This window comes from Indicator indicator, chromosome 18 (genome assembly GCF_027791375.1).
Source record: "Indicator indicator isolate 239-I01 chromosome 18, UM_Iind_1.1, whole genome shotgun sequence".
Classification (NCBI taxonomy): Eukaryota; Metazoa; Chordata; class Aves; order Piciformes; family Indicatoridae; genus Indicator; species Indicator indicator.
The window spans coordinates 11,137,602-11,159,698 of record NC_072027.1 but is presented as its reverse complement, the minus strand read 5'-3'; the positions used below and the strand labels follow the sequence as shown (position 1 = coordinate 11,159,698).

General features: G+C 52.1%; 1 protein-coding gene across 2 annotated transcripts in view; it reads right to left on the bottom strand.

The window, feature by feature from the left end:
- Positions 1-21,572, bottom strand: part of DPYSL3 (dihydropyrimidinase like 3) — a 32,105-nt gene extending 10,533 nt beyond the window's left edge. Inside the window, exons 1-3 of one of the 2 annotated variants that reach the window (XM_054389308.1) lie at positions 21,279-21,572; positions 2,915-3,003; positions 504-688 (exon numbers count right to left, since the gene is read on the bottom strand). In XM_054389308.1, the coding sequence (XP_054245283.1) occupies positions 504-688; positions 2,915-3,003; positions 21,279-21,572 (568 nt within the window). Of the gene's footprint in view, positions 1-503; positions 689-2,914; positions 3,004-10,212; positions 10,252-21,278 lie in introns of those variants that run through there. The other variant, XM_054389310.1, reaches the window with a different exon arrangement.
- Between the last annotated feature and the right edge of the window lie 525 nt (positions 21,573-22,097).

The following is a 22,097-nucleotide window of genomic DNA, read 5'->3' as shown; positions in this document are numbered from 1 at the left end:
CCATAAAACCTGGACCTCAAACCAGTGCAGCTATGGCCTTCTCCAGGGAAGGACCTCAGAATTCCTTTTCCTTTTTCGTTAGCACTGTTTATTTCTGAGCAGCACGGGATGCCAGGACATTGCTCTGTTCCTCTGCTCAGTCATCTGAGCATCATGCTGCCCTATTTTTATATAACAGGGGAAAAAAGTAATGTTGTTCCTTTTGAGGGTCCCAGAGGTACCCACATCTGCAGACAATGAAGAGCTGCAGAACATGGGATCTGCAAGGGCAAGGGGTCTTATGCAAATCTCTATCCCACCACTTCATTATTACTAAGGATCCCAGAGATTCAACCCAATCCTCACTCTCTAGACTGCATTGACAAAGAACACAGAAAAGGTGAGCAAGCTGTCATGGACTTTTAAAACAAAGACTGAGAAAAGGAAAGAGAAAAAGAAATAACTGGGAAATGTTTCAAGAGTGGTGGGTGCTGTCACATGCAGGACCTTCCTGGTGCACTCACTGATCATGGTGGTTCCACCAGCCAGGGCTGCTTTCGTTCCTTGGAAGAAATCATCCACTGCTGTCATCCCCTTGTATGGCATCTGCAGGCGAGTGTGGACATCAATTCCTCCAGGGATTACCATCTTCCCATTGGCTTCTATGGTTTTGACCCCTCCAGGGACAATCAGATTGTCTCCAATCTGCCTGATGAGATCACACCAAGGTGGTGAGCCACAACAAAGGAAAACCAACCACAATACAATCAGTGAAGGGTTCAGCTTGGGAGCAGCCTGGTCAACTCTCACTGCTCCTCTCTACTTCCAGAGCTGGGCTTGTGGGAGCCAGCAGAGTGAAACCAGATTGTCTGTCCTGCTTAAACCTTCAATTTGCATAGCTCCAGGGGTGGCTGCCACCTGTCCCACTGCTTCAGTGGTGTCTTGATGGAACCTGCTGTCTGAGGTAGGTGCTGGTTTGGGGTAGCTGGTGAGTATGTTGTGATGGGCATGGAGCTCTCTGTAGCATATGGTGGAAAGCAGCCCAGGGCACTTGACACCCAACAGACTCATGAGTCAGGCAAGCACTTCCAGAAGGCAAAACTGCTACACAAAACCCCACACCAGCCCTGCTTCCTGTAAGCTGTACCCCTAATCTCTCCTCTCCCTCATCCTCCTGACCACTTTAAGTAAGGCTCAAGTCTGAGGCTTACTTACAGAGAAAGATGATTTCCCACTGTAATGCCACAGCTGCTGGGCCAGCTCAGTGCTCCTCAGAGACCTGCAGTGCTGCTCACAGCATCCAGTCCTGAGGACAGAGGGAAGCCTCCCCCCAGGGAGCTGGTGAGAAGCTTGTGAAGTGCACAGCAGTCACCTGCAGCCTGGGTGGCCTCTCCCCACGTCCTCCCCACCCCAGGACCTTCCCTCTCACATTGTCTCCTTCATGCCCCAAAAGGATATTTTTGCTATCAGCAGGGCCATGCTGTAGTGAAGGCAGCTAAAATCTCAAGTTCCTAAAAATAACTCCTGAAAACAGGAAACCAAAAAAGTTCCAGTTTACCTCTGCTCATAACTTAAAATACCAGGACAGTCCTCTGGAGTTTGTGCTGTTCTAGCACATGGCAGTCTCCTCCCAAGATAAACCCAGCTCTCCTGCAGGCCAGGTCACCTGAGCCTTAGAAGCCCCTTCCCTCAGCCCCTCACCCCCTCAATCCCTTTATCTGTCCATATGTAGCACCCAGCCTTCAAATCTCTTCTTTCAGAAATCCTATTTCCATCAAGCCCTCCTCAGCCAGTCTTCACTGGCAGATCAAGAAAAAAGACAAGTTGGGTTTAGTGGAAAACTTGTGATTTTCTTGGCACACTGGGGAGGTAAATAAAGAGCAAATTCCATTTCCACATTTCATTCAACCCTAGTCACTTTGGAGGCTTTTTTCTTATAATAATAAAATTCTGTGGACAGAACTGCTCTCTCCAGCATCCTCACACCATGAACCATCAGCTCCTTTCCCCACTTTTATGGGGATGAATCCACCACCAAAGGATTTAAACTTCTTGCTGCTCTCTTAACAGAATTCACTTGTGAGAGGATTTTCCTTCCAAGGCAATGAAATTCTGTGACCTTCAGGATGCAGATGAGGCCAAGTGATTTGCCCAAAAGTAGCCAGAAAATCTGTGCCATAGCAAGACCTGAAGCTGGCTCTGATCCCTGCCTGGGTATGAGTACAAGTCAATCACAAATGCCTCAGTTAATACCAGCCTCACAAAAATACAGCCCCACTTGTTAAAGTATTTCTCTGTTCATAGGTCTTTAAAACATACCATGCTCTGAAGTCTGCATATTTTCTTCTCACCATGGAGCAAGCAATGTCTTTTTAGGCCTCTCTGCTACAAACTATCATGGCTCCTTCAACTCACTCAGCTTGGAGCTAGTCCCAAGGGGATACATTTCGACATTTGAACTGCAGCCTTTAAAAAATGAGGCCATTACTGCACCTCCAAAACACAGATGAAGAAGCTGGGTGCCTGCAATTTCTGAAAATCTCAAGGATGCAGATGACCTGCAGCACAGCACTGGCCCTGGTAGTGCCAACAGATGGGATCTTGTGTGGGGCCATTCATGCTAATGCTGTTAACAGGGCAAAGCAAGAGTCAGAGATAAATCTTGATCCTGATGCAATCAGATGCAGCTCTGCTGTACAATGGATGCTGCATCATGGAGTCACCATCCTGGCTGTAATTCAGCCACTGGAGTCACCATACAGAGCAGGTCATACACTGCTCACACTCTCTGCACAGCTCAGCCTTTAACCAGAGCAGGCCATCAAGATTTACTGGCTGGCAAGTTGGGCACAGACCACATCCACAAAAAGACAGTAACCATACAACATGAAGCTGATTTAAGGAGAGGTGGAGCTAACAGAAGTCCCACACTTACTTGATGAGGCCATCTTCCATGTAGATGTCAGCATAGAATGACTGGTCATCATTGACTATCCTCCCTCCTTTGATAAGGAGACGATCACTCTGCAAAGGGAAGAACACAGTGGTTGTCAGCAGCAGGCAACACTCATGCTTCTCAGTGGCCACCACTGTCCTTGGGTGCTCTCCAACTGCACTGCACAGCTCAGCACCCCAACAGAGACTGCAGAGACTGCACACCTGGACTGACACAGGACAAGGGCAAGGACCAAAGCAATCATACTTGTAGGGCTGATTTTTAGTGGAAGAGGTTGCTGTCAGGAACAGCACTGAGGCAAGATGAATACAAAGGAGAGTCACTAGGGACACATCAAAGATGCCTCCAATATACAGAGCGAAGTCAAAAGCTTCCCACACCAGGTCATGATGCACAAAAATCTGCAGCCAGCACAAGCCATGCACTGGTATTTAGCACATATTTGTTTCTTAAGGGCACATCCTTAAATCTTACCCAAATACTATGCAAAGTAAACCACATTAAAGAAGACACCTTGTATCTTTCATGTTACCACCTTGCAAAGACCACCCACGAGATAGGCAGCCCTAAAGATGATGCATCTGCTGCTGGAATCTGTCCCTCCCTTACAACACTTGCAGTAGTCCTTTTGAGGCACCTTACAATGCCCAGGAGGCAGTAAACTGCATGTCCATCTTACCACCTCCTCTGTTTTCCTTTCTATTGACCCAAGTGGCCATCAGCCTTCTCCAAAGGAGTGTGGCCAGTCAGTGGAGGAGCACCAAGACCAGAACTGCTCTTATGCTCTTCCTGTTTTCACCCTTTTGGATCTGGGCAACTCAGCATACACTGATGGGAGAGAAAGGACATTGTCCTGTGGGAAACAGCCTCTGTCCTGAGGAACGTGGAAGGCTGAAGTGCTGCTGTACTACCTCTACCTGCACAAGTCTGAACACCCACTGCAGGCAGTACAGGGGCAAACAGCCTGATCTCACACATGGCTACCAGGTACCGGGTGGCTGATGTTCCAGAAAATATTCTGTCTTCCTGAGTGCTTAAAATGCCCCAAACAACCTCCAGCTCCCCTTACCCTCCTCTGGTCTCCCCAGCCAATGCCCACAGCCCAGGCTGTGGTGTATGAGCTAACCCCTTCGACAGCCCCAGCCTGGACCACGGCTGCCCGGAGCCTTCCGCAGGGCTCACAGCCAGCCTCGCCCTGGGAAGCTCTTGCACAATTAACTCCTCCCCAGGGAATGGGTTTGTTCTTCATCTGCCCCCCCAGGGTGGTTTCTGGGAGTATCACCGCAGTGGTGGCAATTTGCAGCTTCCTCCCTGGCAACAGAGGATGAAAGAGAATCCCCCCGTGTCCCTGCAGCCTGCAGCAGCCGAGGCCCTGCCAGCCGTGCGCGTTTTCACAGTCATCTCATCCTCACAGCCAGACAAAGAAACTGGGTGGGGAAAGGCTGGGAGCGCTCCGCATGCTCAGCCCGGCAGCAGCTCGGCGCTGGCGCAGGGGTACAGGCACGGGGGCACAGCCTTGGCCTCTCCTTGCCCACAGCTGTGTCCATGACCCCAGTCCCAGCAGTGGGGATTCATCTCCCTGTCCAGCGCAACTCAACACAGACCAGCAGCTCAGCATCCCACCAGGGAAAGTGCATGGCTGAGCTGCTCCCCTGCTCTGTTCCACCCACTGTCCTCCCTGGCAAGCAGATCTGGGCTCATCTCTTCTCCCCAGACCCAAGCTAACGCTAAGGCAGGGGGTCTGGAAGCTGCTGGTCACAGACCTCCCCTCACAGCTTAGACAGCTGGCTCCAACAGATCACAACTAGCACACGAAGACAGCAGCCTTGACTCGTGACCTTTGGGACCATCACCACCTCTCACTTGCAGCTCTTTTCTTCAGGCCAGCTCTCAGCCTGCACCATGCCTCCCTCCAACAAGACACACAGCAATGCTGAGCTCTGGGGCTGAGGACTCCAAGCACACCCAAATGCTGTTGACAAGCCACTGTTTTTCCTCCTCCCTTAGCACAGGACACTTGTCCTTCCCTTTGTGTCTACCCAATTGTCATCTCACTAACAATGTTGTAATTTTAAGTTCAGAAACCCCTAAAAGAGTAAAATGTGACCACAGCCAGGTGCTTATAGCCTGTCAGTCACTATGGCTCCCATAGATGCAAATTATGATAGATTTAGATATATATATTTGTATATATAAAGCACCTATCACCACATGGATACACATTCTTTGGAACCACTCTGGAGGCAGAGGTAAGGGCTCAGCCTGTCCCTACCTCAGCACTTCTGCTTCCAACCAATTTAAAAACAAACCCCCCAAAAAAGCCACAAGACTGCTGCCACCCTGCCTGGTTTCTGTTTAATCCTGCTATTCCATCAAGGCTGGAGGGATGCCTACTGTGAATGGCAACAGTTTGCACCATGACTTCTCCAGCTATGCTGCAGAAGAGAGCGCGTGTGGCAGGAGGACAGTGGGACATGAAGGCTCAGACAAGAGACATAACTAGAGAAAATGCAGACAGAAACTATCAAGCAACAGTATCAGGCCATGGTTAGAAACACAAGGAAGAAGAGTCTTGTTTTACATTTCAGTCAACAGCATGTGGAATTTGTCCAATCTAACCAGACCCCTATGCTCTGGTAGATCCTCCTTGGCTTTATCTAGCCTACATGATGAGAACAGAAGAGTCTAACTGCCCAGATTCAATAGCATGACTGGGCTTCTGTTTGTCTTCCCCATACTCTTTAAACCTCCCCAGCTTTCTCTCTCAAAGGCCATGGAGTTGGTTCTCACCAGAGTCCAAGAGCAGCAGCACACAGTGCTGCTGGCCTGCATCAACCTGCACCAGGGACAAGAGAAAGCAAAAGCAGACAGGCACAGGTGGCATGGGGGTAGGAGACCGCAGCACTCAACAATTACTGAATAAACTGTGAATATGGACTCAGAAAATATGCTGCCCACAAACACACACGGTCATTCTATGGCAGATGTGAAGGGCTGCTCAGTGCTCACTCTGTTAGTACACAAGATGGTGAGGGCCATAATGGCTGGAGCACGAACAAGGCATTCATTGAGGGGAGCAGGCGCTGACGCGGGGCCTGCCCAGAGCCTGGCTGCCAAACGTCCCCATGCCTGCAGGAGAGGGAAGGGCTGCATGGGCGTCCATCCACCAGCTACAAGAGAAAATATAAAGTGAAATAAGTAAAATCCAAATGACACCACCTCCACAGGCTCTGGCACTGCTCAGGAGTGCAACCAGATGTCAAGAGGCATGAAAACACCAAAGGAAGAGAACAGAGCAGTTGCAAGGAAATAAGTCTGACTCTACAACAACACTGCAGCACTGGCTGCCAGAGCAGCCTCAGATGACAATAAATGCACTGTTTCTCCTGCCAGGGCTCATTTCTGTGTCTCCACACCCACCTCTCTCCCTGCCAGCCAGTGTCAGACTGTGTCATCAGCTATTGTTAGCAGACGGAGAAACCCTCCTGATCCAGGAGCTGGGCACACTGCAGGGAGCACCTTCCCTCCCAGCCTGGCAGAAGCATCACAAAACTGGGTGAGTGTGCCCAGGGACCAGCCTCTGCACAAAGGGTTTGGCATGCTAAAGTGACAGTGGGAGTGAAAGGTACCACCTCCCATGCAGACTGTGGTTGCAGGCAGCTCCACCTGACCGCTGGCATGGACCTGTTGGCCTTGCCAGCCTCATCTCCACTGCTGATAGTGCCTCAACAAGTCTTCTTGCAGCTAGCAACTGCCCACTTGTCACCAGTGTGGCACCTTTCATAAGTGTCCACTCCTTTGGGCACAGGCACTGCTACATGAGGCCAAGCCTGGAAGATCTCCTCCAGCACAGCTCTGCCAAAACCTGGCAGGATCACTCTCAGCCCCCAACACCCTGCCCTGCTGAGAAGCCTGTTTGCTGAACGCTCCCTGTCTCTCTGCCTGTTGGCATTTGGGATCAAGCTTTCAAAACATTACCCATTCCCTCATGCCCACACTCTGCTCTGGGTGCTCTTTGGCATCACCTGGTTATTTGAGATTCCAAAATATCAGAAGGTCTCTTAACATTTCTCAGTGTGATACTGCAGAAGGATAGGGAGAAGCAGCTTCCCAAAGGCTGATGAATCCATCCAGGAATAGTGCTCACCTTGTTTAAAGCACACAGGCATAAAGAGGGCAGCATGAAAGCAGGCACATGGCTTTACTGATCTTTCCTTTGTAAAAGAAAAGATACTAACTGAAGCGGTGTTTCATCAGCAGCTGGATGTCTCCTCCCTACTAACAGACCACACTACAGCATGGAAAAACCCCTGGCTGGAATTGCAGGGATAGAAGGGCAGTCACCAGCTACACCCACTCTATGGACACAGTGAGAAACGTCACACTGATAGATGCCAGCTTACCAAAATCTGTCTCCTCAGTCACTGAGGCTTTTCTCCCCACTTTCACCTGACACAACACACCAACCATCACCACGCAGACCTCACTGGTTTTAGATGTGAGGGACATTACAGAGCTTGTGTTCACGGGCTGTAATGGAGTGGTTGACTGGGATGGGCATGGCTCATGCCAAGAAAAAAATATGGGAACTCCAGTCTGCCTGGAATAGGAAAGGTTTTTGTGACCTAAGCACAAAGACTGGGCAATTTTGATTCACCCAACAGCTCTGTCAACAGTTATTTTGTGAAATCAGGGTGAGGTGTTTCACTATGTGTCTTCCACCTCTCTTTCTGTAGGGATAGGAAAACATACCATGGACAGCAGGAGGGGAAATATTTTGACTGGATCTCCAAACAACCAAAGAAAAGGAACTAATACAAAGTCTGCCAATAGATGCACAAGGCTTGAAGCAACTGTTCTCCTGAGCTGGGCATCTCAATATCAGCACATACCTGGAAAGTAATCCTACAAACCAGTCTCTGATGCACTGTGCACAACTGAAGGCACAGTGAAGATCAACACTTCCATACCAAGCTGGTGAAGGAATCTCTGAGAAAGCCAAAAGCTCAGCTAACCTCCCTCCTCCCTGTGTTTTCTACACATCACAACCAACAGATCTGCCCACACATCCCCATCTGCCCTCAGTAGCTACAGCCTCACCCATCACACACAGCTGTGGATTTGGCTTTTCCAGCTCAGGTTGGGAATCACCCCCACAGCACTTTATCTTGCCCAAGCACACGCACCCCTCACTCCTGCTCCTGGCTTCTCCACTAAAATCACTGCTCTAGAAAATAACAGAAATTGCTGCAGAGTGGGCAAACCGTGGGGTTTTAGATGTTATTGTCTGAAACTAGCTACAAATTCCAACTGTAGCACAGCTGAGTATGACAGGAACCAGGAGGCAGGGTTTGTGCATCTCCAGAATCTCACTGTTCAAACAAATCTGTCAGCAAGTAAAAATATCCAAATTCCCAGTACATCCTCCACAAAAGCCAACTCTGCCCATTGCAGGGTGACAGATGGCAGGAAGGCATTGCTCCCTCCACTTCAGGCTCAGTCACCACTTCAGTGCTGTGTGTTTTGAGATTCACAGGTGAGTTACCAGCACCTGGTGGCTTCTGCAGTTCTCTGCTCGCATTCCAGACCCCACTCATGGTTTAAAGGCCTCTGACAGTCCCCAGAAGTTGCTGTGTCCTGACCTGCAAGAACAGGTTCTGGGGCAGATATCCAGGAAGGAGGAATAAACAATCAAGAGAATGCCCGGGGCGGGGGGGGCAGTCTGCAGAGAGGGACAGCAAAGGCTTTGTTCTAGGGGAGACACCATAGCTGAGGTTTTCTTTCTGCCATTCTGTTAAAACACAGAAGACCACACAACACCTGACTTCACTTCACTGCTTCCCTTGGGCCTCAAAACAGGGGCTGAGGACGGGTGAGTCATTTGACCAGAATTCCAGAGCAATCTCCTGCACCCATCCAGGACTCGATAATGCTGCAGAACTGGGCAAGTGAGTCCTAGAGGGGTGTCTTCTGCTGCAGAAGACAGAAGAGAACTACCTGTAAGGTCAGCTACACAGACACCACTCACCCTTCAACTCCAGCAGGATGAGGAAAGGATTTAATAGGGAGAAATAAAGAAGTATGTCAGGTTTTGTACCACTGAGGTGAGAAAAATTCCTGCTGGATCCCACAGGATCAGGCTCTGCATATTTGTAAAGCACATCATTAAAGGTCCTCATAGAAAAGGCCCCAGGGAACAGGAGAAATCCCACCTGCAGCATCAGTGTTTTCACCATGTTGGTTGAAGGACACAGAAAAGGTGAGATGTGTGAGGCTGTAAAATTGCTCATTACAGCAACTGAACCTGGGCTGACAAAGGAATTTCTCCTGACAGGGGTATGATCTTTGTGCTTCTCTGAGAGCATTTTGCTCACATCTGTACACGAAAAAGATTAATGAAGCTCAAGCCTTTGTTCTTCTTTTTTCTTCAAGGGCCAAAGCTGTCCTCTGGAGGAAAGACAAGAGCTATAGGAAGCCAGCAGAGAAGCATCAGCGAGATGAAAGGACCCGATCGCCTTCCCAGAAGAAAGCCCCACGCAGCTGCCTCTGGGGAAGCAGGGGAGGCACCGGCTGGCTCCCAGCCTGGAAACCCGGAGAGGAGTGAGCACCGAGAGCACCAGCAGGGCCCGATCAGGGGGCCCTCACACAGAACACGCCAACCCCTTTCCTCCCGCGGAGCGGGGCCGGGCCGGGCCGGGCCGGAGGTAGGTGTGGCCCCTGCTGCACCTGATGCGGCAGCACCAGAGAACGGCTCGGGATGCGCGGGCGGCACCGAGCGCGGGGAACGCCCTGCGGCCACCGGGCGAACGCCAGACCGCACCCGCCGCCCGCTCCCCGGGACAGTGGGGACCCGCCGAGCACCGGGAACGGCCGCTCGCGGCACGGGCAGGCAGGGCAGCAGCGCGACCCGCTCCCCGCCGGTGCCCCGGGCTCGCTGGGTCGGTGTGCGCCCAGACGTGTTGCCGCGACCGCCCGGCAAGGCAGCTCTGTGGGAGCTGCTCCAGGCGGGGACTCGGGGACTCGAGCAAGTGCCTGGGGAGCGCCTGCCGCCGCAGAGACTGCGCCGGGTCCGAGTCCTCTAGGGCGCGGCTCCTCCCAGCCCGAGCTCACCGGCGGCACCGGACCACCTGCGCGGGCGGCGGGCTGGGCAGCGCTCTTTGTCTGCGTGCCGCCGCCCCGGTCCGGCCCGCACTGCCCGGCCCCGGCCCCGGCCCCATGCTCTCCGCCTGCACCGCGACCCCCGCCCGCCCCGCGGGGCGCTGAGCCCCGGCACGCACCGTGATGCGCGGGATGTTCTTCTTGCCCTGGTACGACATGGCTCCTCCCGGCCGGCTGCCGCCTGTGCTGCCCTCCGCACCGGCTCCGCACAAAGGCGAGACCGAGCCCGCGCCCGCCGTGCCAGCCGCCACCGGAGACGGACGGGCCCGCCCCGCCCCGCCCACAGCGCCGCCCGCCGCCGCCAGGGGGCGCCCCGCCACCGGGCACCGCTCCCAGTGCAGTGGGTATTGGGTTCTGGGCACCGCTCCCCGTGTACCAGCTATCAGGTACAGGGCACCGCTCCCAGTGCAGCAGCTATCAGGCGGTGGGCACCGCCCCAGTGTAGTGGGTACCGAACACCGAGTACCACTCCCCGTAAAGCACGTATTAGGGTCTGGGTACCGTTCACAGCACACCGAGGTGCAGCACACCCAGCATCTCCCACCAGCCCCTGTGGGGCCAGGCCCACACCCAGGTCCAGCCTATGCAGAGGACGGCTGGGGGAGCAGGCACAGACAGGGCTCATTGCAGAATTAAACTTTTCCATGGCATAATTAGTAAAAATGAAAGAGATTTCTAAAAGAACAGGTATTTTGGTGCTGCTGGAGTGCATTTGGATGACCTCAAACTTTCTTTCTCAAGCAAAGAACTGGAAACATTTACAAACTAGTAAATGCAGTGCATGTCTGCCTCAGGAATCCTGTGTCCTATGCAAACACCATAAGTGCCAGCAGCACTGGGCACGTCTGCAGCTGTTCAGCCTTCCCTGGCAGGGAGGTTTAAACTGTGGAGCTGGTTACCAGCACTCAGCATGTGCTGAGACTGACTGATGCTGGGCCTGGGACCCCACCAATAGCTGGGAGTGGGCCAGCTGGAGATGTGCTACCATGGGAAGAACATGTCTGCCCAATCCCACCTGACGTGATCCATGATGCTGCTGGCAGGTTTCCTGCCCTGCAGAGTCATGGCCAGGCCTGGATCTTGCTTTCTCTGCCAGCTGCAACTCCCATCACGTGCAGAGATCTGAATGCCATCAGCAAGCTCTTCCCACAGATTCTGCCACCAGGCAGCAGCTCATCGTGTGTCCCCCACTACCAAAACCCTACAGCCACATTTCCATGGGTAAATCCGATTTCTAGTTCCTGCTAGAGAAACAAGCCATCTGATCTGGGAGATCAACACCCAACCCTCCCTTCAGTTCCTTCTAAACCAGAACCCCACTATGGTTTGCAGTGGTGCAGCGGCTCAAAGAGCTCTCAGCTCACTACTGCCTGCAGAGCAAAGCCATCTCCACAGCACAACCCCCAACACTTTGTGGCAACCCTCCCTCACCACCAGCTTTAATGTCTCAAGAGCTCAGTAACCCAGCCCCAAGCTTTTGTCATTCACTGAGCCTGTTATTCTGTGTTTGCTCACACTGAAGCTCTTAGAAAGTATTACTGGATACATATTTATTCTAAACCCAAAAGCTTTCACCAGCTTAAAGTGAAAGCAGCTTCTCAAGAACCTACTTAGAAGTGCCAGGACTTTGAGGGAATCTGCAAAATCACATGGGCTGCTTGAACCACTGGAGCCCTGCATCCTGCCTCCCTTCTCCAGCTCCTGTGCTGCTTGCTGGTGAGCTGGTGCACCCCAGTAAGTCACCAGAAGATAGGCTGAAAGCCTTCTGGAAGCTTCCCCCTCCCTGGTGGATCTGTGGGCAGAGAGGTGTGTGCAAACGCCAGGAAAGGATAGGGGAGCAGAGTTGTGCTGGAGCCTCTGCAGCTAAGGAGTGTGTGGGGAGGAGGCATAAGACCACTCTGTTCCTGCCACGACACTGCGATGCCGGCCGTGGTCTCTACAGAAATTAGACTGGCTGGGGCAGGACATGAGAATGACCCTTGACCCTTACTGCCAAACCTCCTGAAACTTCTCTCACCCATTTTCCAGAAAGTTTAAGAGCATCCCTGAGCTGGGTGGTACCATGTACTGTGTCTGCAGCAGCAGTTAATTAGTTAGTAATAGATAAATGGCCACGCAGACAGATGCTGCTGACTTGAGCAGTTGGACAGCTACAAGACCCAAGCTTGCATCAGCCCCCCGGATGCTGGCCAACCACAGTGACTTCAGACCCTTCTGAAGAGATGTGCTTTCCTTCTAGTTGCTATGTGACACTCACACAAATACACTATAAAAAAATGCTGCCCTGGGCCGAAAAACATTCAAAATGGAAAAAGATTCTTTTTTTCCATAGGACCTCCTCCAGGTACAGGCAGAGAAGTGTTACTCACACGCTCCAAAACGTCCTCAAAAAGGCATGGTCAATTTGAAATTTAAAAGTGGCAATACTCCTACAGCTCAGAACCTCCCCAGAACAACCACATGGATCATATGGCACTAAGTGCTTGTGGACAGCCACAATGGGTGACAGGAGCCTGGCAAGGAACAGTGTGAACAAGGAGTAGAAGGTTGCAAGGACTTTGTCAAAAGGAACTTCAGCCACACAGAAACTTCAGAGAAGCTTTCCTTGTACTTGTGCATACCATCGCTTTTGGAAGGGTGCTGCTGGCTCAAAGCTATAGGTTTCCCTCCACACTTTGTCCCCTTTCCACTGAGATCCATGGGGTCATCTTTCCTTCTTTGTGGGAGTCCAGCTACAAGTGATGAGTGCTCACAAGCATTTGACAATTGTGCTATTCAGAGGTGCCGGCTCCAGCTTGCCCAGTCTCTGATGCTCAACTGGAGAGCCAGAGCTAGAAGCAACTGGGAAGAGAGCCCACTGGCTCTGTTACTCAGAAATACAACTACACTGGCTTTTGCACCATTCCCACCATCTCCCAGAGGCAACAAGGAGCTTTGCAGCCCACACACTTCCACTCTGGAGCCCCCACAGAACAGCTCTGCACACAGAGGTGTCTAGGCAAGGGAGAAGCTGTTTCTTCTCTTTGCCAGAAATAAACGAGGTTGAAACCAAACATGTCAAATGGGATATGCCAATGTGTGTACACGAGTGACTGCAGCTTCAAGGCCAATTAATTCAATTATAGCCTGATCCTGCAGAGCAATGAAGTGCCATTGAGTTGGGGGACTCAGCAGGTGCTTTTCCTTTCACCCTGTGACCCACACAGGGACAAGGCTTTGAGGCAGCTGCCAGCCACTGCAGCTGGTCCAGTGGGACCAGGTACCATCAGGGCCCTTGTCCTCTGCTCAGCAGCAGCATCAGGCAGTGACCAGGTGAGACATTTCACCCCTGGATAATTGACTTTCTCCAGTTCCTCCCTCCAAAGGCATGATGGAAATGCAGGGAGCCCAGAGGAGTGGCACGTGTGCCTCAGCTTCATTACCGACCATGTGCATTAACAACTCCCTGTCCTTTTCACACTCCCCTGATCCAATACCCTGGGTTCTGCTCCCCACAAACCCCTGGTCCTACCACAAGACCTGCTGCAGGAAAAGCTGGAGAAACTGGGCAGCTCAGAGGGGAGTGGGAGGCTTCCTGGCTCACCACAGCAATCACATCAGGTAAAAAACAGAGGGGAAAAAAAACAGAGGAACAAAAGGTTGGTGGCATTGGGCTTGCAAAACTCACAGATCTAGGTTTGCCACCACATACGTTTAAAGAGCTTGGAACTAGACTGCAGAAGTGGGATGGAAATTAAAGCAGCCATAGGCAAAGAAGCAGAAGCAGTGGAACATACAGCCAGGCTTGCAGGAAGAAGTAAGAGGTGCTCCAGAGATGTTCCATCCCCAGTCAGGAGATGTACGCTTCCCACTCCAGTTCCAGCCTGGCAGAGATGCCCCATGCCAGCAGCACAAGGCTGGTAATGGGTACTCCTGCCACAGGATGTCACCAGAGCACAGAGATGGACCCACTGGGACCCAGGGCTGGTGCAGCTGCTGGAGGGTGCTGCTGACTGAGGACTCTGCTGTCACCTTCCCTGTCCCTGCCTGCTGGAAAGACAGTGCAGGATGCCTGACTGCTTTGTCATCTCACAATCTTTAACCCAGAGTCAGTGTTCATGAGGCCTGACCCTGGCACCACAGCTGGGGATGCAGAATTTCTGGCACAAGCTAACATTCCCATTCCTTAGGACATGTCCCACAGACTTCACAACAGCTGCCACCTCAGGGCAGTGAGGTGTCTGAGTGTCACACCCCTGCTGCCATGGGAACAGCAATGCACAGCACCCAACCACTGGAGATGCTGCATCCAGGCTAGGAGAAACTCACCCCAAAACAGTCTCTGGGGTGAAGCCAAGCCTGAAGGCAGACAGCTTCCACTTCATGCTAAGCTACACAAGAGCCTCAGGATTTCCACTGAAATGCCTCAATTCCCTCAGAGTATAGCCAAGCCAGCCTGAGCCTGTAAAATCCAGGCACCCGTCTGCCCCCCTTCAATGTGCAGAGCAAGGACTGGAAATGTCTGAGCTCTCTGCTCAGCATTGTCTGTTTCCCTCCTCAGCTGAACGGAAACAGCCAGAACCTGATCCAAACCCATGTGCTGTAAAATGGAGCTCAGCTCTTCCCAGCAGCACGGGGGAGATGCTACTGGATGTGCCCCACAGCTGAGACCCAGCCCAGTTGAAAGAGCCAAGGTCCAGCTATATTTTCCAGCCTCTCAGCCCTGTCTCCAGGAAGGCTGCTGGCATGTTTGGTTTTTGTTTCTTCCTCCCATTTCCTCCAGCCACCCATAGCAACTGCTTCTCAGCCTTCTCTGCCTTCCACCTCTCCGCAGAAGCGACGATGAAAGAGGTCTGTGCAGGGAAAGCTTTCGACCGAAGTAAAAACCACAGCTCTAGCTTGCTGCTACCATGGCTTTCCCTGGGAGTCGGTCTGACCATCAATGACCAACTTTGCACTCACCCAGATCACCTCTGAAGAGAAGGCCACACAAATGAGATGACTTTTCTGGGCCACATGACAAAATGTCCTTGTTTTGATGCCACTTGCAATGACATTCACATTTTACAGCCTTTCTCTAGGTCTGTTTGCTTGCACTTTTCAGAGATTAATTTATTTTTGTCATTCCTGGCTCATGTCTCTAAGTCCTCAAGACCATGATGGATCACTCTACTCCAGCTGGTGTTCACGACACTGCTGTCACTTGCACACATGCTGTACCTCCAAGTCATCAGTGATACTGATCAGGGTCACTTTTAACACAGCCTCTCACCACACAACTCACAGAGCATCCCTTTAAGCCCCCCACAATTTTCCTACTGGGCTGTATCCACCCAGCCAAGGTCATGCTCAGACTCCAGTGCCAGCAGCCCAGCTGATGGATCATTTCCAGGTCTCCTCCCCTCACACAGGAGCTCACAGCTTCTTCTGCGCTGCCCTAACCCCTGTGTCCAGTGCAGAGGCTGTAAGCAGCTGGCCACCAGAAAGCAAAAGCAGCCTGTGAGCCCCTGAGCCTCCCACGCACCCTGCCTGGGTAGAAGGCACCAGGCACATGGTGCAAGGAGAGCAGATGAGCATTGCAGCTGAGTGACACAGAAAAGCTGCTGAGCTACAACCCCAGGACTCTGTCGAATCCTCGTGGAAGAGTCATGTCCTGGCAGCTGCCTGTCTGCTGCAAGACACCACCCATTAGGAAAAGAAAACCCCCAAAAACCTATCTACCTTGGTGGTGGCTCCTTTTGGAGACAAGCACTCCTCCTACCCGATGGACAGGCAGACCTGGGGTTGTTCTGGCCTGTTGGAGGTACTGACATCTTGAATAAAAAGAAAAGAAAAGATTATTTTGGACAGAGCTAACTATTTTGCTGTGGCCAAACCACAACGTTTCATTTAAATTCAAACCTACTGCAGTTTGTGTTTGACACTTTCAGCTATGTTCATAAAATTGCTTAGAAGAGTTTCCAACACAACAGAGCCTCTCCCGAGAGAGAGCGAGCAGCAAGTCTTGCCTTGCAAATCTCCAATTATTTAGCTCCTTCTCAGAATTTCTCATTGTTTTCCCTTGTCCCCTAAAATGGGCATCTCAAAAGTCACACAAATCTGTGAGAACCACAAGAAATGGCTCATGTAGTTCATTTGGCTCCCAAAATATGTCTGTAGCTTGAAAGCTATCTGCCACGAGGCTCCCAGTGACAACTCTGCCAGGACCAGAGATGCCCAGGCATCAGCCCTCCATTTCTGCACCTCATACTGAAGCCAGCAGCTTGGCAGGGACAGAGGCCCCAGCACCCACTGGGTGAGCCCAGTGATGGTCTGTGGTCAAGGGAGAAACAATCTCAGCTACTCTGGAAGCTACTCATGAGAGCAGACTTTTCCCAATGCAGGTGCAGGTCTTGCTGTGTTTTCTGATAAACTCAGCAAATATATACAGCATTAAAGAATCATCACCCATCCTACCTGCTGCACTGGGCTACTGCCAGAGTATCTTGTGTGTGGTGTACTTCATGGCATGCTTGGTGATGCCCCATTGTCCCATGAAATGTGCCAGATCTAGGATCCATCATTAGTTGTTAGATGTGGAGAAAAACACATCACTGCCTTTATATTTTACATAGAAGTGCTTTTGGGGTATCATTTTGAAAGGTAAGGAGCATTTTAAACCCTATCACAGATATAGTAAAGAACTCCTTGTCTTGCACACAAGTCCTTTCTAAATCACCATGCCAGAATCCCTCTAAACACTGCACATCCCAGGGTAGTGATACAAAAGAAGGCACCAGCAGAAATGCTCATCTTGCCAGTTGTCCCAGTCAGCCCACCCAGTGCCCTGCCTTTTTCAAAGAGACGTGTTCAAGAGGCTGAGAACAGGCTGGATCAGTGGATGACTTAGTTACCAGCAGCCCATCTACTTTACACCTGGCTGCAAAACCCAGTTTCTTTCTTGCATAAAAGTTCCATAAAGACCTATATTTTCCTGGGAAAAGCATGAGCTTTTCAAGAACACATCACCCAGAAAGGCAGCTGCAGCATCCTTCCAAAGCCCCAGCTGCCTGAGCTCAGTGCCTCATGGCCGTGCTGGGCAGGCATCCCCAGAGCCCAGGTCTGCAGACAGCTCTCTGCTCTAGCAGCACCACGCCACACAGTGGCTGAAAGCTTTGGCCACCCAGAGCCGAGAACGTGTCCAGATGAAAACCAAAGGCTGCTGCCACGAGGTAGTACAATAAACCAAACTATTACCGTTTTAGGGTGCAGGTTTGGGTAAAACAAAGGCTCTTTGCAGCAAGCATAAAACCTCTTTTCTTCAGAAATCTTCCCCTCCTGTGTAACTCCTGATATCCAGGTTCTATGTCTTCTTACACAGGCAATGGTTTATCAGACTCTTCAGTTTTGCATAACTGCTGGCACTAAGCTGTGTCCTGGCATGAACAGCTAAAAACTGACCTCTTACTGTAGTCCTTCAGGCATCAGATTTCTTAAAAACAGTGAGATATGTGAGACTTCTTTCAACAAAGATCAGAGTATTTAGTACCAAACTCTATCATTTATAATATGGGTTTCTCTGTTGTGTTTGCACTGTAGAAAATAGTTCAGTGGCTTGGGTTTGTTCCTGTTGTTTGTAGAAATACCAAAAATATTGTAACTCCAAATCCTTCTCTTAAAAAAAAAAAAAGAAAAAGAGAAAGAAAAAGAAAAAGAAAAAGCAAACTGCAAATCCAAGCTCTGCTGAACAGGGTGACACTGAGGTTATGAATTAATGCTGCCAAAGTGCTTCAGAATCCCTTCCACAAATGCAAGATTTTAAACTGTGTTAAAAGGCAGTGTACAACTGTTAACTCCTACACCACACCAAGCGATCTGGTGAGGAAGAGACTGCAGCTGCCTTGGAGTTTCTGCTATAAATTACTGGCAATGGAAAGAAAAAAGCCAATTGCTGGAGTCACAGCACATTTTGCAACAGTCAGAAAAAGAATTGAGTTAGTTCAGGCTGCCTTCTCCATGTGAGGCAGCCCTGGTGTCTTTCCAGGATTTATCACAAACTGAATCGGAGCATGACATGGCACATGTGACACTTGCTGCCTCCAGCAGAAAGCCAAGGACTGGCTCCAGCAGGTCTCCTAGAGCAGACAGACCCTTTGCCTGCCTTCATTGCCTGGTATTTTCCCTCACAGTCCTCCTCCTCCCCAGCCAGCAGGCTGATGGAGCTGCCCTAGCCTGCAGCAAGGCTGCAATCCCGTGTTTGTGGGACCACAGCCAGTTGCCTTGGAAATGACGACTGCACTGGAGAGCCACGCAGCAGGCCCAGCCCAAACGTCTGGGGTGAGCACGACCAGCCACGGGCTCCTGCCTGCATGACTGACCAGGAAGGTCTCTGCACATGTGAGCAGCAAGCAGCTACATAGAGGTGACCACAGACTTCTGCTCTACCCTTCTCCCTGGCACTGAGCACAGAGTGTAAAGCTCCTTCCCTGCTCCTTGAAGTCATGTTACCTCTGCAGCTGCCCAGCAGTGCAGCTCTCCAGTACCTACCCATATGTTACTAGCCCTTGATGAACATACTTACCACAGAAATTCAGACAGTGCTGTTATCTGTGACCTACAGAAAAACTCTCTTTGGCTTCACTGTAGTGCAGTGAGTGTTGCAAGCCACTTTGATGAGACAAAGGGTACGGCAGCTCTCAAGGAAAGCTGCAGGAGGCTTCACAAGGGTAGAGTCCACACTGGCTGTTACTGATGGAAACCTGCACCCAGTCAAATCACCGCTGCTAAACAATTTCTGTGAACAGTCTAGATCAGAGCAGAATCTGCCCCCAGCATTGTTACTCCAAATCTCAAGTGTTCTGCAACAACTCTTGCTGCAGCAGATCCTTGTGCCACGGAAAGCAGCTTCCTGCTTTTAGCAGGAGCACCCAACAAGCACGTCTGTTCTTCAGGTAATACCTATGCCAGGACTTTGGATGTGGCCAAGTTCAGTAGTCCTTCTGCCCACAGCAGTAGGTAGGCAGCAGCCCCCTCCAGCAGCCACTCCTGACCATGCCCCAACAACTGCTCAATCTCCCTGTTCCTTAACCAGTGGGCAAAGCTCAAGTTCCCACTGCTGAAGCACAGACAATGGCACCTGATTGCCCTTAGCCTGTCCCTCACTGCAGTGTAACTGTGGCTGCACACAGTGCCCAAATCCACAGCTCAGCTTTTGTCCTCTCAGTAGACTTTGCGATAAAGCAAAGCAAGGTTAAAACATTTACCCAGGCCTGTACTCCACTGGCAGGTCAGATGACATCACATGTCATCAAGGAAGCTTCACACCACAGGTGTCTTCCCACAGAAATGCTAGGGCTTTAATTGTAATTAACGCCATGAAAAAGAAAAGAAAAGGTGTGTTGGTCTGTTGTACTTCCAAGCAATTGTTCACTGCAAAAATCAGGAGATACCCTGTTGCCCTGGGCACAGGCAAGGCTCTCACTTCCAGCTTTCCTGACAAACAAATTGCCTGGTCAAAGGTAAATGACTTCACCTCTCTCTGTTTTTTAATCTGTGAAATTACTCAAAGAAGTTTGATTTGCTTCAACAAAAGGGCCTTTGTGTGCTCCGAGTCTGCAGAGTTCAACATGATCAAACACTCTGCAGTGGAGCAGGCACGATGGGCACTACTTCCCATCAGGATGGTCACACTCCAGGACAGTCCTAAACGGAGCAGTTGTGGTACTAAGTCACAGGATTCCTTCTAGCCAAGAACACATAAGAACACATATATGAAGCTTCCCATCTTCTTACGACAGACATGCAGAGAAAAAGAATTTGGTTGCTGATGCTTATCAAGTGGAAGGCCTCAGAGGAAGAAATTTAGGAGCAGAAATCATGAAGAAGAGAAAAACCTCAGCTACAAAACTCCAGAGATAAGTGTCTACAAAAGACCTTAAAAGGGAACAAGGCTTTCAAATTTTTGTTACAGCTAATAAAGAGAAGCCTGCAGCAAAGCCTGCAGACAGCCCCTCTGAGTTTCTGTTTCTTTTCCAACAAACAGCAGCATGAAGTCAGCGCAGTGGTCAGTTCTGCAGCTGCTATTCAAACCACACAGACAACACTGTACTGACTGGAATAATGTCAATTTTGCTCCTGACTCTGTAAAATGGGCTGCAAAGGAGCAAAGCTCACAAGCAGGAACCAAACCCTGTGTCAGCTTTGAGGTTTGCTCAGTTAGAAGTTTCTACAGAAGATAGTAGGCATTAAGGACAGCCTGATCCTTTCCCCCAAACCAACCCAGGCCAAGTCACTGCACTTCACTGCTTCTACTCCCACCAGGGTCCTGCAACTGAGGTCAATCCTCCAGATGACAAACATCTGCAGTTTATCGAGGTTCTACTCTGGACACAAGCTGAGGTTCTTGCAGAACCCCAAGGCAGCCACACCACCTCTCCAGGCCCTGATACAAGATCCTTGAAAACCAGGGTGCTTAAGATATCTATTTACTGAAGAAGTTCATCTCCAAGTGAACTCAGTGACCCACAGGCCTGCTGGTGGCCTTGTCTCACACGTGAATGAGCAACACCCTTGCAGCAGCCCCAACTAAGGAATTCACTCAACACTATTCACTCAGTCACTCATCCCTCTGCCAAACTCAGGCTGGTGACACCAGAGCTGGACCAGGAAACTGTCCCAGCCTCTGCCTGAGGATCTGCAAAACAGGGTGGGACAACTCTGACCACTGCTCTCAGCTTGGCTTAAGCCAAGAAACTTTGTGTCTGATGATACCTTCAGTGATGCCCCTTTCAGACCAATGTGATGCCACTCACTTCAGATTCGTGTCAGGGTGAGAGAAGGGTCAGCCTGGTTTGGAGTAACAACTCCAAAATTTTCCTTTTTGGGGGGAGGTGCAGCTATTCCTTCACTTATAGAAGCAGCAACTCGAGTTCCCAGGGTCCAACAGGCTGCCGCTCAGAGTCACCATTCCGGTACCGGGGCGAGGGCGGTTCCGCTGAGGAGAACCGTCGGCATCCGGCATCTCGGCACACTGGAGGGCAGCGAGGCCCCTGCCCGTGCGGGAACGTCGGGCGCGGCGGACAGCCGGAGCCGAGAAGCCCATACCAGCACCACGGCGGGGGCCCGTCAGTGGCCCCTGCAGCGCCAGCCCCGCCAACACCGGCCCGATTCCCGCGTCCCGCACCGGTCCCTGGAGCCTCCCCGCCGTCCGCGCCGCGCCGGTCCCTACCCTGTCGCCCGCGGGGGCCACGTCCGGCAGCCGTTCCTCTTCGGAGGTAACGCGAGGCTCGCCGGTGTCGGAGCCGGGGCCGGGATCGGGACTGGGACTGGGCTGGGGGCCGGGAGGCGGCGGGGCGCGGCGCTGCCCGACCCGCAGCGCACCGAAGTCCAGGGTCTTGCTCTCGAAGGCGCCCTCGACGCTGCAGAAAAGGCCGCCACGCTTCTGCCGGGGCACTGCCGCCGTGCCGGGCCGCGCCAGGTACACCGGCAGCTCCTCATCGTCGCGCCGCCCGCCCTCCGCCATGCCCGCCGCGCCGCCGGGACGGGACGGGCGGGACGGAGCCGCGGAACGGTTCCGTGCGGGGCGGGGCTGACGGCGGCTCTCAGTGGGGCGGGGCCGCTCACCGGCGCCGCTGGGCTTCGGGTCGGCGGCAGGAGCTTAGCGGACGGGTAGGCGGGCTTGCTGTCGCCACCGGTCTGGCAGAGCCCGGTCCCGGCGGGCCTTCGGCGACAGAGGACGAGCAGCGCCGGGTGGGACAGCCACGTGCACGGCGGGCCCGGGCGCGCCCCCGGCGACGGGCGGGACACGAGCAGCCACCTCCCCGCCCGGCCCCGAGGGCGGCTGAACAGCGTCCCCAGGGGCGGGGCGGGACAGGACGCCGGTACCTCTGCGCTGCCCCGTACCGCTACAGCCGTCGGTTCCCGAGGGTCTGCGGCGGTGTGATGGCACCGGCCGCATTCCCGGGACGCCTCTCCAGCCTTTCGGGGATAGAGCCGGGACTCGGCGGAGAAGCCGAGGTTTTCCTGTGCTGTTCACCGCTGCCGGATT